The sequence below is a fragment of the Dioscorea cayenensis genome, chromosome 14, assembly GCF_009730915.1.
Source record: "Dioscorea cayenensis subsp. rotundata cultivar TDr96_F1 chromosome 14, TDr96_F1_v2_PseudoChromosome.rev07_lg8_w22 25.fasta, whole genome shotgun sequence".
Lineage (NCBI taxonomy): Eukaryota > Viridiplantae > Streptophyta > Magnoliopsida > Dioscoreales > Dioscoreaceae > Dioscorea > Dioscorea cayenensis.
The window spans coordinates 19,781,924-19,798,167 of NC_052484.1; the positions used below are offsets into that span (position 1 = coordinate 19,781,924).

Genomic DNA, 16,244 nt, shown 5'->3' on the forward strand with positions numbered 1-16,244 from the left:
GGAGCCACCTTCAAATCGTTTCTTGAAGAACAATGGCCCGACCTTGTTCGACAGATGGTATAACCCAAGAAATGAGGTAATTGGTATAAGTTTTTATTTAAATTATTGTTGTTACTATAATGACTTGTATTTGAGTTTAATTTATCTTTTATAATTGGAATATGGTTTTATTGTGTAGGAACTTGCTGAAATAAATAAAAGAAATGCAAAAAAACAAAACAATGCACATACATGTGGTCGTAAAAGTTTTGCACGAATTAGGAAAGAAATAGTAAGTGATTTCTTTTATAATTAATGTTAGAATGAAATGATTAAACTTTTGATTGTTTAATAGGAAAATGAAACTGGGAAAGAGCCGGATCGTCTTACAATGTGGGATGCAACTCATAAAAAGAAAGATGGTAGCTATGTAAATGAAGAATTTAGAAAGAAATTGGTAAGTGAGTGATCTATTTATAAGAAAGATTGTTTTCTTTATTTCCATGTTAATGCCTTGTATGATGTTTCTTTCTTGTGAAAAAAAAAGCTGGATACATTTTAATTAATTATTTATTTATTTTTACTGACAAAGAATGAGATCAAATACAACCTACATGATTGAGAGATATATTATAAATGTATGTGATGTTTGTGTGAAAAGCCCCCAAAGTTTGGCATGACTCAATGAAGCCCAAAATCTTGATGGTATATAACGTACACTTGATGTTGAAGTAGATCAATTCCAGTATTGCATTTGCATTGGAAAAAAAAGATATGATTGATGGGATATGGAGGTTTGTCATTTGCCATAAAATTTTTATCTTAACCCCTTAAAGCTTTCTCCTTCTCCATTTGAAAAATAAAAAGAATAGCTTGACTTTTTAATATGTTCTAAAAAGATGAGATGCCTAATTTTTATAATTTTCCGTGTTAATGGTCATGTTTCCGAAATGATATGTCCAATCATTGCAAATTAACAATGTGCTTTTTGGGTTTTCTATGTTTATTCTATCAATAATTTTATTTATTTTTACATTTGCCCATGCTTCCATTCCATATTTCATTATGCAGACTTAAATGTATCATTTCTATTTTATTTTCTCAACATTTCAGTTGATGATATTGTTCTATTTTTCTATTTTGAATAATATTTAGTTGAACTTACAGGAAGCAGCACATGATCTCCAAGTTAGTTACACAAGCTCAAGTGCAAATTTTGAACAAAATGAAATCAATGAAATGGTATTTCAAAAGATTTATGGAGCTGAACATAATGGTAGGGTGCGTGGTTTGGGATTAGGCCCTACTCCAAGTAGGTATTTTAGTGTCATATCGAAATTCACTAGCACAAGTGCTTCAACTACTGACAACAATCATAAAGCGGAGTTGGAGAATGTTAAATTAGAATTGGCTGAGATGAAGGATAAATATGAGAAGCTAAGCTCAGATTTGGCTGATATGAAGGAGTTATTTGGAGGCTTTATGGCTGAACGAAGTTTAAATGATAGGATGTCTAAAGCACCCGCCGAGGAAGTAAATTATTTGTCTTACTTTTTATTACTTTTCATTCTTACATAATAAATTAAAACATCTTTTTGTAATAATGTCCATAGGTTGAAGATGTTGCATCTGTTGACTGATATCACTGGACAAAATCTAAACATCATGTGGCTCAAGAGGTTTGTTGAATATTACCTTCGAGTAGAGTTTTTTCTCAAAAATTTACAATTTTTCATCATATGGTCGATATGGTTTATGATGCTTATCTTTCATGTAATAAGAGATACTATTTCTTGCAATTCTTGAAGTGATCACTGGTTTATCATGTTTCTAATGTTATGATTTTTCAATTCTTAAATAATTATTTGTATACACCCTATCAATTATGATAACAACAGAAAAAGGTTCATAATCAAAGAGCATATTATTAAATAATTTCCATATGGTCACATGACTAGCTATGATAAATAGAAACATTATATCATTATGCCATCATTCAATGATTAGGATATATCATGTGGTCAAATGATTTATAACACATTCCATTTTGAAATTCTATTTACTTTGTTTAACCTATCAGGTTTTTTCCTTAATTGTCACTTGATTTTAGATTTCTATAGTTCTGATTACCAATCCCTCATTTAACATGTTCAATTATGTTACCTTGTGGTTCTTACTAAAAGTCTCCTAAACAATGTGGCAAATGGAACTAGCATAAATTGTATTAGTCACCGACGTTGTATATTCAATGTTTTGTATTCTAGTTCAACTAATCATTTTGGTTAAACATCAGTGTAATATCTTTTATTTATCTTAACCATTTGTGGGTTCAATAAGTGCATTGATTGACATCATTAGATTGTTTGTTTCTTTGCTTGCCAATTTTTATTTTTCTGCTTTTGAAAATATCAAATTTACAATTAGGTTTTTTAAAATTAGTGTATTGTGTGTAGGCTTTATTTGGTCATTCTAAATACAAGATTGGATTTTGATTGAATAAGATTGGATTTTTTTTTAATGTTTTTGCAGATTTTGGAGAATTCATGTTTAAAGATCAAGAGAGTTGAAGATGAAGATACATGAAGCTTTTTACTTTGTGTAATTAACTCAAAAAATATTTTGTAATGAAAGTACATAAATAGTGTAAACCTCTTACATTTTGTTATTACTCAAAAAACATTACACTTTAACTCATAACATGTCAATAAAGGTCAATGAAATTGAATTTAGGGTATTTTTGAATGTAATGAAAAATTTATGTTTTTGATTTACAGGTTCAACAAATTTATTTATTATTAATAGGAAAAAAATTAAAATTGAATTCAATAACAAATTTAGAGGTGGTTATAACCACCTCTAAAAGTATAAACATGGAAGAAATTAATAGCTATAGAGGCGGTTATAACCGCCTCTTCCACTTATAATTTTTAGAGGTGGTTATAACCACCTCTAAAACTATTCAGAATTAATGAAAAATTAGTAGATATAGAGGCGGTTATAGCCGCCTCTACAATTTATAATTTTTAGAGGTGATTATAACCGCCTCTAAAGCTATTAAAGAACATTGAAAAACTTAGTAGTTATAGAGGCGGTTATAACCGCCTCTAAAAACTATTGAAGGGTAATGAAAAACTTAGTAGCTATTGAGTGCAGTTATAACCGCCTCTAAAAACTATTGAAGGGTAATGAAAAACTTAGTAGTTATAGAGGCGGTTATAACCGCCTCTACTCTTCTTATTAAAAAAACCGCTTCCCTAAATAAAACTTACCCCAACGGTTGATAGAAACCGGCTCTAAAGTATAGAATGGCTCGATACGAGGCGGTTTAGAGGCGGGTAAAAAACAACATCTATACCTATAGAGGCGGTTATAACCGCCTCTATAGGGCTTTGAAACCGCCTCAAAAACACCTTTTTGGTGTAGTGAATCTCAGAAGTTCTTTTAGTCTAGGATTTTAAACTACTTATCAACCTTTTGGTTAGGTATTTTACAAGCCATTAAGTATGGACTAATTATTTCATTATGGCACAATCTATGACTTGATGGCAGAACACCTCAAGACATTTGGCCTGATCTTCATCTTCTATGGCCGCATCTTATGACCTCTATTTGTGACTTTCAAGCCAACCTCTCCACCAACCTTAGGCTGCCAAATCTCTTTGGAGAATCTAAAGCCTTCCAATCAACCCACATGAATCCAAAACGTTGTACTAATATAATGGGATCTCTTATATGAAATCATTCTACATATCACTTCATCAATGATAGCGGTGTCATGTGTCCTGCAAGTTAGACTATATGGTAAAAACCTTATTCCTGTAAACTAATTTCTTCATTTAGCCATTCTGGGACAATAAGATCTTAATTCTATTCAATTTAGTAAACCAAGGCTATAATATATTATAGGTTTCTAACAAGTATATATGTACTCTACCATGTAGCGGATGAAACCATCAACCATTTCTACCATAATTACCCATTCACATCTAGAATATATAATCATCTCACTCATATATTTGGCCTATCTTGCTATCTCAATTCCACTAGTGAGCTATCTATGGTCTCTTGGATGAATAACTTTGACAAATAAATTTGGGGAAACTTGGAAGCTCCTAGCCAAAAGTAATTTTTTGCAACATCTGATTTGAGTGGAATAAGCACATTTTTAATTATTGCATACTCCAATTTTTCATAATTATAATTAAAATTGATAACATGGTCCTTTATTTTTTTGAATATTTATCACCTCAAATGAAAAATGAATTAGGTTGAAAGAGTCAATACTAACAATCAAATAAAGCCTTAACCTTTTTATGTTGTGAAATGTAGGATTGAATATAGCAGTACCGTAGCAAAATAAATAAGAATAATGCTGAAAAATAAAAGACACAAAGATATTACGTGGAAAACCCCTAAATAATTAGGGTAAAAACCACGGGCAAAGATAGAAGAAATTTACTAAGTAGGAAAATTTCAGGAGCTACAAACTCTCTAATAATAAGGAGAAAACCAGTATCCTCTCTTATACTAGGAGAATAGACTAACTCTTAAACTATTTTTTCACACTTCTCACCCTTCTTCTCTCTCTCTCTAACTTCCTCACTCTCACTTGTTTGTCTTAACAAATGTCATGGGGGTTTATATAGCCCTTCACCAAACAAACCAAGGGCTAGGATCATTTTGATCCAAGAGCTCACAATGATGGGGTAGGTGGCACCTACCCCTAAATAATAAAATATTCCCCCACTAACTCTCTTCACCTACCACCAAGTCATGACAAAGAAGGAGAAATGACATCCTTGCCCTTCCATGTTGATGAAGAACATAATTGGCATGGGCCAATCAACAATTGGTATGGGCCAATCAACATTTTAGACCACCTCTACTAAAGCCAAAACACTTAACACCCTTAATTCCAACACCATCTTGGATGAATGATTTATCCTACAATCATCTCATGCGCATCACCAAACCTACTACTACTAGGGAATCAATAGCACAGTTGACTAGTTTGCTTTCTTCCACCCTTGTTTCGTACACACCTCCAATAACCTCATGGAGTTTGTCAAACAATTGCATTCACTGGAGATAGATGCTAACTATATGAAGCCATAACTATGAGATAGAGTGAACAGCATCACCCATCACATATTTAGTTTTATTTAGCTTTGTTAATTAACGATTTGTTTTTCCATACAGTAAATTTTTATATTATTTTTGTAACAAACAAACATATAAAAAAAATATCAAAATGAGGTATATTACCAACCGCTTTTGGGTCAATTGGTATTGGGTTCCTTGCGTAAAGTATTCGTTTCGGAGAAGAGCTGAGATCGAACCTCATAACCTACGTAAGGTGAGGGCACGTGGGTTGGCATTGAGCTTTGCTCCCCACACGTGCATGTCCCTCGGTTCTGGTGCTTGTCGCATTTCTCAACAAAAAAAAAAGAGTATATTCTAAAAATCTCAAGATCATTAATTAATATTATTTTCATAACAAAATTGCTTGACTCGTAAATGAATGAAAATAAAATATAAGATAAAATAATTTTAATATAGGCGTTTGATATATATTTCAATTTTTCCAAAGCAAACCCAAGTTAATAATTCAATACTCATTCCTTTAAAATACATCTCTCCCCAGATTCCTATACTAAGAAAAGGTTCTGCAGGATTATTTTTTTTTAAAAAAAAAATGCGGCTAACGTATATGCAGTTAGGGGGCATGCACATGGGTCATAAATGTGATCGTTCAATTTGCATGTGTATCGACACATGATTTGAGCTGGTATCAACAACTATGAATCTGATAGCACCATTATATCCAATGGGATTTAAACTAGACTCTTAAATTCTCACACCAATAAATAATTTTATATAATGGGATCAATATTATTGGGTTATGAACCCTTTGGTTAAAATTAAAATAAATAAAATTAATTTAAAATTATATATGTATTTATAAGGTGGACAAGTTATGCATTTTAACCAATATTGGAAAAGAGAGTTGATCCTTTAACCTCTCACATAGTAAGAAATAGAGTTATCTTTCTTCTAATATAAAAAATGGTTTTGAAATTATTTATCGTCAACTATAGCCTTTGTTCCATGCCTGAAGGCAGGCTATGGATTAATAACGTCCAAAGCCTCGTATCTTTTGATTTACTTAACTAATGAAGGGAGTTTAGCTTTAATTAAAACCCCTATAGCCTTTGCAATTTTTTTTTGAAGTTGCATGAAGACTAGACTAGCTTTTTCAATTATAGTAATTTATTTATACAATGGATATATTATATATTAAAATTAATAATATTAAAAAATTACATAGTGTGGTTTAAAACCTTTAATCTATTTTTAGTTTTGAAATTATTTCCTTTGTTATTTCTTATCATTCAACAATCTAGTCATTTTAACACGTCAGAACAAGATAAGTTTAATCCAATATTTACAAGCCAGACACTATCTATTTAGATAAGTACACATGCCTCTATGTGTCAGCATGGCTCTTTGTGTCATTGGTTTATCCATTGAAATAAATTTTATAATTCTAATTCGAAAAAGATCAAGATTAAATATAATTTCTTTAAAAAAAACAAACTAATTATTGGGCAAGAACAATGATTCGATTGGAGTGAGATGATAAATTTATGGTTAAAATAAATATAATATGGATTTGTGGTTTTTGATGTTTATCTAGAAATGATATTTGGCTTATTTTTCATGTTTATAATTTTGAGTTTTTGATGTTTGACAATTAGTTGTAGCAATGGAAAGGGCATCCATGTTGTTGCTTGGAATGATCTTACTATTCCCAAGACTGAGGGGGGTCTTGCAATCAGAAATCTTGCTCTTGCTAAGCATTCTCTTATGGCCAAAAATGTGTTCAAATATCTCAATTGTGATAATTATCTCTGGGTTGATATTTTGTATCTTAAGTATGGATCAGTTAATTTTTAGAGGGATTCCATCCCCTTTGGATGCTCATGGTTTTTTAGGGGTCTCTGTTATACAGCAATCAAAATTAGCCCTAACTTGAGAATTAATTCTGTCAACCCTGTTGAGACCTCTTTCTTAAATCATCCCTGGTGCTCAGAGATTCCTCTCTCGCTTTATCCTACTTACTTTAATGTTAATTTGAATCTGGATTCATTAGGTGTCTCTGACTTTTGTAACAATGGAGCTTGGGATTTTCATAAACTTGTCCTGTTATTTGGAGATTGGTTGGATTGTTTTATTCCAAAACTGGGTATCCTTGATGTTACTGGTAATAATCACTAGGTTTGGTCTCTTAAATCTGTGCATTGTAGTATCTCGGCTACTGTATATCAGCTTCTTAATAGCTCTCCCTGCTGGGTTGAGAGTTGGTTGGGTTGGAAAAAGCTTTGGGATTTAAATGTGGCTCCACGGGTCAAACACTTTCTGTGGCTAACTTTAAAGGGAAGAGTTAGCACTTCTGATTATCTTTATTCCATTAATCTGGGGCCCAGGAACTTATGTGTCATGTGTAATCTTGAGTATGAATCAATTGAGCATCTTTTATGTTCATGTAATATGGCTCGAGATGTTTGGTGCCATGTCAGTTCTAAGCTCAACATTCCAATCTCTTTTTCTGGTGGTTTTTGTTCTGGTGAGTGGCTCACCTGTGCTTTGACCTCATCCTTTGCTAAGGCAGTCATTGCTTCTACAGCTTGGTTTTTGTGGAAGAATAGATGTGATAAAATTTTCAAGGGCTCCTTTGCCACCAGTTTGGTCATTGTCTCTCGGGCCTTTGCACATGCAAAGGATTTCTCCTGTACTCATGCTGATAAGTCAGGATTTTGTTTGATACTCAACATTTCTCTTTTAGAGATGGGTTTCCTATTCATTGCCAGCTATTGGAATGCGGCGTCGGAGGTAGGGGGTGCTAGTTTTTTCTTTGTCTCATCTAATTACTGTGTTTTGTTAGCAGGTGCTTGTCCAATATATGCAAAGAGTGAAGTGGAAGCGGACCTGCTGGCGATCAACCTTGCTTTTCAAGCTTCAGTGGACACTGGCTTAATAATCAAACACTTCTTCATCACAGGATCAACATCTAGCAAGACAATCTCAATGAATTTTACATCTGATTGCAGCCTTCAGCCTTGGATTAATAGCATCAATCTCATCCTTCAGACTGCGGAGTGGCCTCGCATGCATCTCATCCCTAAGGCTTGGGCTTCCCCTGCCTTTAAGCTTGCCTCTTTGGCGATAAATTTGCATATGATTTCTCTGTTTTTCCAGGGACGTGAGCTGCCTCATTGGATTATGATGGCTTTTCGCAGCGCGGGCTTTGTGTTTTAGTTTTGTTTGTTGTATTTGTATGCTTTAGTGTGGTTTTTCTGGGTGTTTGTAATTTGTTTTTGCTTTGGATCCTATTTGTAATGTTGAACTCTTTGTAATTTTTCCCCTATATCAATAAAATCAGCTCTACGAGCTATTCCTTTAAAAAAAACATATCTTTCAAGAGATAAGCTTTAAAAATTAAAAATATGGTGCCTCAAGAGTATCATCCATACATATATTATGGGATGTCTATTGAAGGAAATAAATTTGTGATTAAAATGAATATATTAAAAAGTTTTTTTTGTTATTTGTTTGTCATTTTTTTTAAATATTAATATATTTCAAAATGATTGTTCCTATGAAGGCATGACTTGTGGCATGTTCATCTTTATGAAACCATCCCATGCCTTATGTTTGTCATGTTAATCTCTTATGTAGATTTGTTGTTTGGCTCCTAGCTAGGTTCTTCATGTACACGTATATTGTATTTTAATAAATCCAAATTAGCCTTTTTACAAAATAAAATAATCACTAGAACAAGCAAATACATCAACATCTAGTTAAAAGGAAAAAAAAATTAAAAGAAATAAATGTGCCAAAATAAGAGAAATTAAAAAAAAAACCTAAAGTGTTAATGAAATTATCTTTTATCAACTTTAAATTTATGAAATTAATTTTTTTTTCCAATACATAAGTATTTTTATATTAATTTTTTTTTGTGAAATCTATGTCAGTGACACATAAACAATAAAATTAATCAATTTCTATTAATAATAAAAACCATATTTAAGTCAAGAGTCTTTTTTATTTGTCTCTTTTAGCCCACTCACAATAATGAGAGCGATTTGATGCAAATACAATTGATATAACTCATAAATTCATTACATGAAAAATATCTTGATATTTATGAATTGAAAGATCTTTGATTTAAAATGTTCTTGTCTTTATTGAAGAAGCTGGTTCAAATTTTAGTTCAAGTGAAATGTATCACATGTGTTAAGATATTAACTTTATATATGCACAAGCTTTTCACATGACTTATCCTTCGTGTACGCTCATAACAAAATTTGCTCATTTTCTAAAAAAAAAATTTAATCAATTAAAAGCTGATTCATTAAGCAATAAGTTGTGGATGATGTTTATCAATCAAAAAGCCAATAAGAATCAAGCACATGGTGTATCATTGCATGCCATTGTTCCCACTTATTGGGAATGAGATTCATTGATTTCCTCAGTCATTGATAAGTGTTGAGCTGGCATTGACAAGAAGATCATTGAATGATAATAATATATTAAGCACTAGGTTTAATCAACCACTTCACAAACCTTTCTATTTTTTTTATAAGTGCCAACATGCGTAAATACCACTACTAAATTTTTTGAACAAATAAATTCAAGGAAATTAAAATCCGAAACTTATGAACTAGCCTTCCAAAATTAAAACAATATCGATTTCATTTAAATAGAGATAGTAATTGTAGGTGTTAAATTAATATGATTTTTTGTTAAACTAGATATATATACACACACACACAAAGAGAAGCTTCTAAAACTTTATTTTTTAATTTTTTTAATAATTAATTTTTATAAGAACCACAAACTCTAGATCTAATCGGAATAAGATACTGAGAGTTATAAAATAATAGATTATTCCAGTATATATATATATTATATAAATATTTAAATTTAAAACTACTTCTTAAATGATTTAAGTCTCTTACATAGTTTTTGGATTCAAAAATAGAAGTAAAGAGAAATAAAGGGAGGGAAGGGGAGGGAAAGTAAGGGAAAGGAAAGGTAGAGTTCAACCTTTATTTAGATAGATAAATTTTAAGAAAAAAAAAGAGGGTTTTCTGATAAAGCTTGTTTGACTTACATCGATGATAACATAACTAAAATTTGTATAATTGAAAATATGATTTGTAATCTTATTTATTTATTTATTGATTTTGGTAAGTGGTAGACTTGATTTAATTTTTATTTAAATAGAGTTGAGACAATAGGATACGTCATTCCAAATAGAAAATAAGAAAATGTCAACTTTAACCATGCTTACCGACATCACAAGAGATTAATTAAGTATTAGATATATAGCTTGGTGCATGGTGATCATTCAAAGGAGATTACCTTTTGTTTTTGTGGCTTTTATATTTGGCACGCCATTTTAAGGCATGAGTCACGCTCAACATTGTGAAAACAGGTTTGGTTGGTGATATCATCAAATGACTCCCAACTCGTTTTCCATTTCCTCATTTTCCGATGAAAACAAAAGCATCTTCATTAATCAAAATTATTTATTTATTTATTTGGCTAATCAATTAAATTTAACAAATCAGGGTTCTTTTCTATATATATGCACATGTGTACTTTGTTTGAAAAGGATGAACAATGCCGCGGAGGAGGTGAGTTGGGCATGAGATTGCATGTTTTATATTGTAATATATTTATAATACATTAGCAATATGTTTGTTGTTGTATTTAAAAAAATTCTATGTTTCAATAAACAGATTTCTATGAAATTAAAATGTACTCGTTAAGAGCACTTTTACAACAGTTTCATAATAATTTAATTATTTGAATAAATATATTTGATAATTGGTTTTTAAAAAATTATTAATGTTAATTAATCATTAACAGTTGGTATTATTTAAATAAAGAAATCTTTAACCATATTTTCTTATCCCACAAATTTTTTTTTTTTTGGTATTTAAATTGATTGATATTTCAATACATATGTTTTTGTGTGTGAATTATTGTAAGTTTTTATTTATACTAAACAAAAATTATGTTTGGTATTGCATGTAAAAATTTTGAGGAAGCAAATTTCTCCTCGTTAAAAGAACTTTCGGTATTTAAACTGATTGATATTTCAATATAATAATGCCGTAGTAGTGGCTTTCTAGAAATCACCATGGTGGGTGAGTAATGTAAGGTTGAATCTCTTATGTCATAATACTGTAGAAATATTGTATTAATATTATTTACCCATTTTTTATAGAGATTCTGATATTTTTCACCCCTTTAGAATTATAAGATAAGGAGATTTACCATTATGAGGTTTTGGTCATTAATATATCATTTTAGATGCATGTGACATACCTTAATTATCTCGTGTGGTTACTCGTCCCACATAATAAATCTCAGAGGATCATCAAATTACTGTAATTAGTGCATCACTATATTTATATGTCTTTTTGATGCTCTTGTCCTTAGGGAAAAAAAAATGGTCTCTTTTGAATTTAAACTCTTTTTTATGAAAGTTTTAATTCATTTGTTTTATTTCATAAAACGGAAGCATGAAAATTAGCTTTTTGTTTATTAGGAAAAATGTAGAAAGGTCAAAAAGAAGATACTAGGAGATGTGCAGGAATGGTAAAAAAAAAACTCCCATATGATTTTTTTTATTCAAATAGATTTTAGTTTCTAATGATTTAAATAGTCAATAAAAAATAATATTTTCCTATTTAACATGTTATTAATTTTTTTTTAATTTATAATGTTGAATAAGTTGTAACACTTGCCTATGAGAAGGAGCTGAACTCTCGACCACTCATTTAAGAGAGAAATAAATTATCACTATTTTATTGTAGAGGGGTAAATATTGAAATTTTTTTATTTTATGTAAACTGTTATAATAATTTTTGTGTTAGTTTAATATAATTACTTATATAATCATAAAAACCAATGAATCATGAATATCATGATTCTTAATTTCATAAACGTAGTAAGCATTGTTAAGGGTTTGTGCATAGGCAAAGAATTAAACATCCAACATCTACGGTTTCACCCAATGTTTTGATGTACGAATTGTAAGCCTGTATTTATAATTGGAGACTCGTTACCACTAACGTTATTTTAATGGGATCAATATCACTAGGTTATGAATCTTTTGGCCATATATATTTGCCATATATTTAAAAAATGAGTATTACACTGTAACTAGCCTCCATAATTTTATTTTATCTAACAATTTTCTGTTGGAATTCATGTTAGAATTTTCTGTTGGAATTCATGTTAAAATAAATTCAAGATGTGATGGTGTGTCGACTCTATATTCTCATATAAAACAAAATAAACAATCGATAAAATAACAATGTTAGAGGAAAAGTTGAATTTGCCTTTATATATATATATATATATATATTAAGTATTAAAAAATAAATGAATCACTACGATTTCTTTGTCTTTCATGCCGTATTCCAAACAGTATATATATTAAGTATTAAAAAAATAAATGAATCACTACGATTTCTTTGTCTTTCATGCCGTATTCCAAACAGCTCAGAACCAGAAAACCATATTAGAAAGAAAAAGAAAATTTGATCTTGACTCTTGATGACATTGTTTTTTCTCATGCACAAATATCTCATAAGATGGTTATTTTGCATTGTAATACTTTTTCATTAATTATCATGCATGCATAATTAACTTTAAACGTGTCAAAGTTCAAAATTAAATGAAATATATAATTATAGCTATTGTTTTTAAAGTCTGTAATAAAAATATAGGAAGCTGAAAGGGGTTTTATTTTTTTAACTATCTAATTCAAGTATTTTATTTAATATGCTATTATAGCTTATTTTTTAAAGTTTTAATGTGATTTAATTTTGACCCTTTCAGCCTCAAGTTGTACAGGGACAATGAAATTTATGACAAGTTCAATGGATGCCAACCTTTTATCACACATCAACTTCATTCTCCCAAATGAGCAAAAGACTTTTTAATTTATAGTCTCTGTCAATCTTCGACCTTGATGTATACGATACGGTGTCCACCACCAATATAACTAAGTCAAAAAAAGATATAAATTAGAAATAATGACTTCAAGGGCCTTCATAATTTCCACTCCCACAATAATAGAGTAATGATTATTTATTTTTTAAATAAAAAATCGAGGGCTGGATTCTCTTCCAACATAGAAGTTAAAGGTTCGTAATTTGTTCACATTAAAAAAATAAAATTAAAATAGTTTACAAGTCTCTCTGATATTTTTGTTAACATGCAAATTTATACATTTAGATCAATATATCCACAATCTAGGTAGATATTTTATCAATTTTTTAACAATACAAAAATTACCTTTATCCTTTCTTCCTTCTTTTTTCCTTTCCTTTATTGTTATTATTATTATTTTTAATTTTTTTACATACTCTTTTATTTTTTTGCTTTTTTTTAAATGTTCTTCTGCTTTTCTTCTTATATTAAAGTGTTTCTTCTTTTTTTTTTCTTTTAATATTTTCTCTCTTTTTTTAATCTTATATTTGTTATAACTAAATATTTATCCCCCTCTCTCTTTTATTTATTTATTTACTAATGTTCCATTTGTTATAACCTAATTTTGTGCGTAGTGTACAAGAAAAAAAGTATAAGAAATGAAAATGAGTTAAGATATTAGGGAAGTAAAAAAAAAGTGCACTTGTTTCAAAAGGTAACAAGAGCATGTTCAAATTTACAAAAATTTAACATTAAAAAGGTGGATAATTCAATGGTTAAGATATTATAAGGTTTTAATCATAAATAGAACAACTACTATGTAAGTTAAAAATAAACCTCATTTATTAGAATGTAGTTCACTGTATTATTTTTTTTTTAAATTGATATGAGCAGCAATGCCATTTTTAGGGTAAGTAATTTAAAATATCCTTTATTTTTTTGTATGTTTTTATTTCGGTCACACAGTTTTAGAAAGCTACAAATTTGTTACAATTTAATTATCTAAACATATATCATTAATGGTGATCACACATGATATATGCCAGCTTTGAGAAAATATGTGTCACATAATATGTCACATGTGATTGCCGTTAACAATATATACTCGATGATAAAATTGAAATAAAAATTAAAAGTAGAGGATCAAATCTTAATTTTCTAAAGATGAGTGATCATAATAATAACACATGAAAAGATAAAAAAATATTTAAGTTTTTATTTTTTATTTTTTCTAATATTCTTTGGTTGTGTTCATATCAATGTCATTTCCATTATCATTAATTGGTTGTCATTCTTATCAAAAACTCTTTCAAATAAAAAAAATAATAATAAAAAAAAATTGACCTTGATGTGAACTAGAATTTGGAAAAAACCTCATGACCTAACACAGTTATAGTAAGGATTTAGAGGAGCTTACTTCTATAAATTATTTTACTAATCAAAACTTTGATTTTTTTTAATGACATAAATGCAATATTTGAAAATTTCTTTTGCAAAAGTACAAAAAAAAATAAAAAATTATGCATATTAAAATAAAAAAAAATAATTAAATTTGTTCTATTCTTTTGGAAGAACTTATTAAGTTTGAGCCACCACATGTGACAATCTTGGTCTGTCTCCCACAACTACCAATAATTGATACAGGGAGGATTCGGTCATGCAATGGCAATGAATTAAGGACACAGTTGTGTACTAATAAACAAAAATATTTAAGTGCAAAACATGTAAAATAAAGTTTTGAGTTAATGTAAATTAAAAATTGATTTAATTTATAAAATATCAAACAAAGGTAGTTGGGGAATATCTTCCATTGATTTAATTTATAAAATATTAAACACATTCTAACCTCGTTGGACTTGCTAAAAGCTTGAATGAAGATAACAGTTCATGTCTTGATTAGTTAAATTGGAAATTCTCATCTTTTTAATTTAGATTGTCAATTTGTCCAACAGTTGAAATCAGACCGTCCAGAGAATCTTTTCTTATTCCTTTCATTTCAATGTGTCAAGTAACTATTTTATTAATATTTCATAAATATCAACAGAAGAAAAAAGATTCTCCAATAGTTTTTTAAATAATTTATTCTATTAAGGTTTAGGAAAAAAAAAATATGAGTATGTTTGGTTGCAAAATAAAATCTTTTTGATATTAGAATGTATAGTTTTAATAGAAAAATGTTGATTTGTTATTTGTTATATGGATTAAAATATGAGTACCAATTGGGGTGGTCAAAGCCGTAAAGGCTTAGGTCGCTAAACTAAATAATTTTCAAATTCAAATCTTTATGTATATAGGAAAAACACCTATTATGAGAGATTTGCCTTTTTATTGGGGCACTTAATATTCATTTCAGACGGGTTTAAAATTTGCAGCTCATGGGAAACTAGAAGGTCAAAGATTTTTAAAAAACAAACAACTAAAAATGTGATATACAATATAGAACATAGAATATATAGTATACATCATAAATTTGAAAGATAAATTGAATACTTAATTTTAGTTAATAACTATATATTTATTTATTTATTTATTTAACTTTGTTTAGCAATATTTTAAAACCTAAACTGACCTAGCCGGTTTGATTAGGCCTTGCTAGGTCAGTTGGGTTACCAAGCTTGGTTCCTTTAATTTATTATTATTATTTTTTGTCCATCGCCATATATCTCCTTGCTTTTCCTCTTTCTCCTATCGCTGTTAGAGCTTAATTAAGAAGTGTATCCTCTTCTCTCTCTCCTAAAAAAGCCTTTCTTCTTTTCCCTATAGGACTTTATGATGTGAATGTTATAACCCAGCTCTCCATGCCTGTTATTGTAGCACTTTCAGCTAGTACTATAGCTTTTTATGCGGTATTATAGCATGGGGTATTGTAGCAACCCGAGGTTTTCTTTGTAACTTCGGCCCTTTTTCTGTCTTCCTCTCATCTTGCTTAGTTTCTTTTTCTTGGAGAAGAAGAAGGTGGGCTGACCTTTGCTTTCTTTCTAATTGAAGCTTCAAGATCCTTTCTCCTTGGGTAAGCCATGCCTTCATTCTTCTCATCCTTGTAGTTTGGTTGAGGATCATAGATGTAGGTTGTGAAGTATGGCTTGTAAAGCTTGCCCTTTTGTTGAGTTAGAAGCCTAAATGGAGCCATTGTTTGGTTGTTTTTCAAAGATTTGGTTATAAACTAGAACCAGATTTTTCCAAGGGAAACCACAGTACTGTAGCAGTACTGTAGCACAGGTGAACTTTAGTTGTTTCTTTGGATTCTCTGG

The 16,244-nt window shown here is 29.8% G+C and overlaps 1 protein-coding gene across 1 annotated transcript; it reads left to right on the forward strand.

Annotated features, from left to right (window-relative positions):
* Positions 1-201: 201 nt before the first annotated feature.
* On the forward strand, positions 202-2,539 carry LOC120276444. The gene is made up of 5 exons (XM_039283188.1): positions 202-271; positions 335-436; positions 1,147-1,512; positions 1,593-1,658; positions 2,509-2,539. Exons 2-4 carry the CDS (start codon positions 371-373, stop codon positions 1,617-1,619), a joined length of 459 nt encoding a protein of 152 aa, XP_039139122.1. The 5' UTR covers positions 202-271; positions 335-370; the 3' UTR covers positions 1,620-1,658; positions 2,509-2,539.
* The last annotated feature ends 13,705 nt before the right edge of the window (positions 2,540-16,244 follow it).

What these genes read in the sequence shown, in the direction of transcription:
- LOC120276444 (XM_039283188.1), top strand. Translation starts at nt 371, where the DNA reads ATGTGGGATGCAACTCATAAAAAGAAAGATGGTAGCTATGTAAATGAA. An exon ending in AAGAATTTAGAAAGAAATTG is followed by an intron (nt 437 to 1,146) that starts GTAAGTGAGTGA and finishes TTGAACTTACAG; the next exon opens with GAAGCAGCACATGATCTCCA. An exon ending in CTAAAGCACCCGCCGAGGAA is followed by an intron (nt 1,513 to 1,592) that starts GTAAATTATTTG and finishes TAATGTCCATAG; the next exon opens with GTTGAAGATGTTGCATCTGT.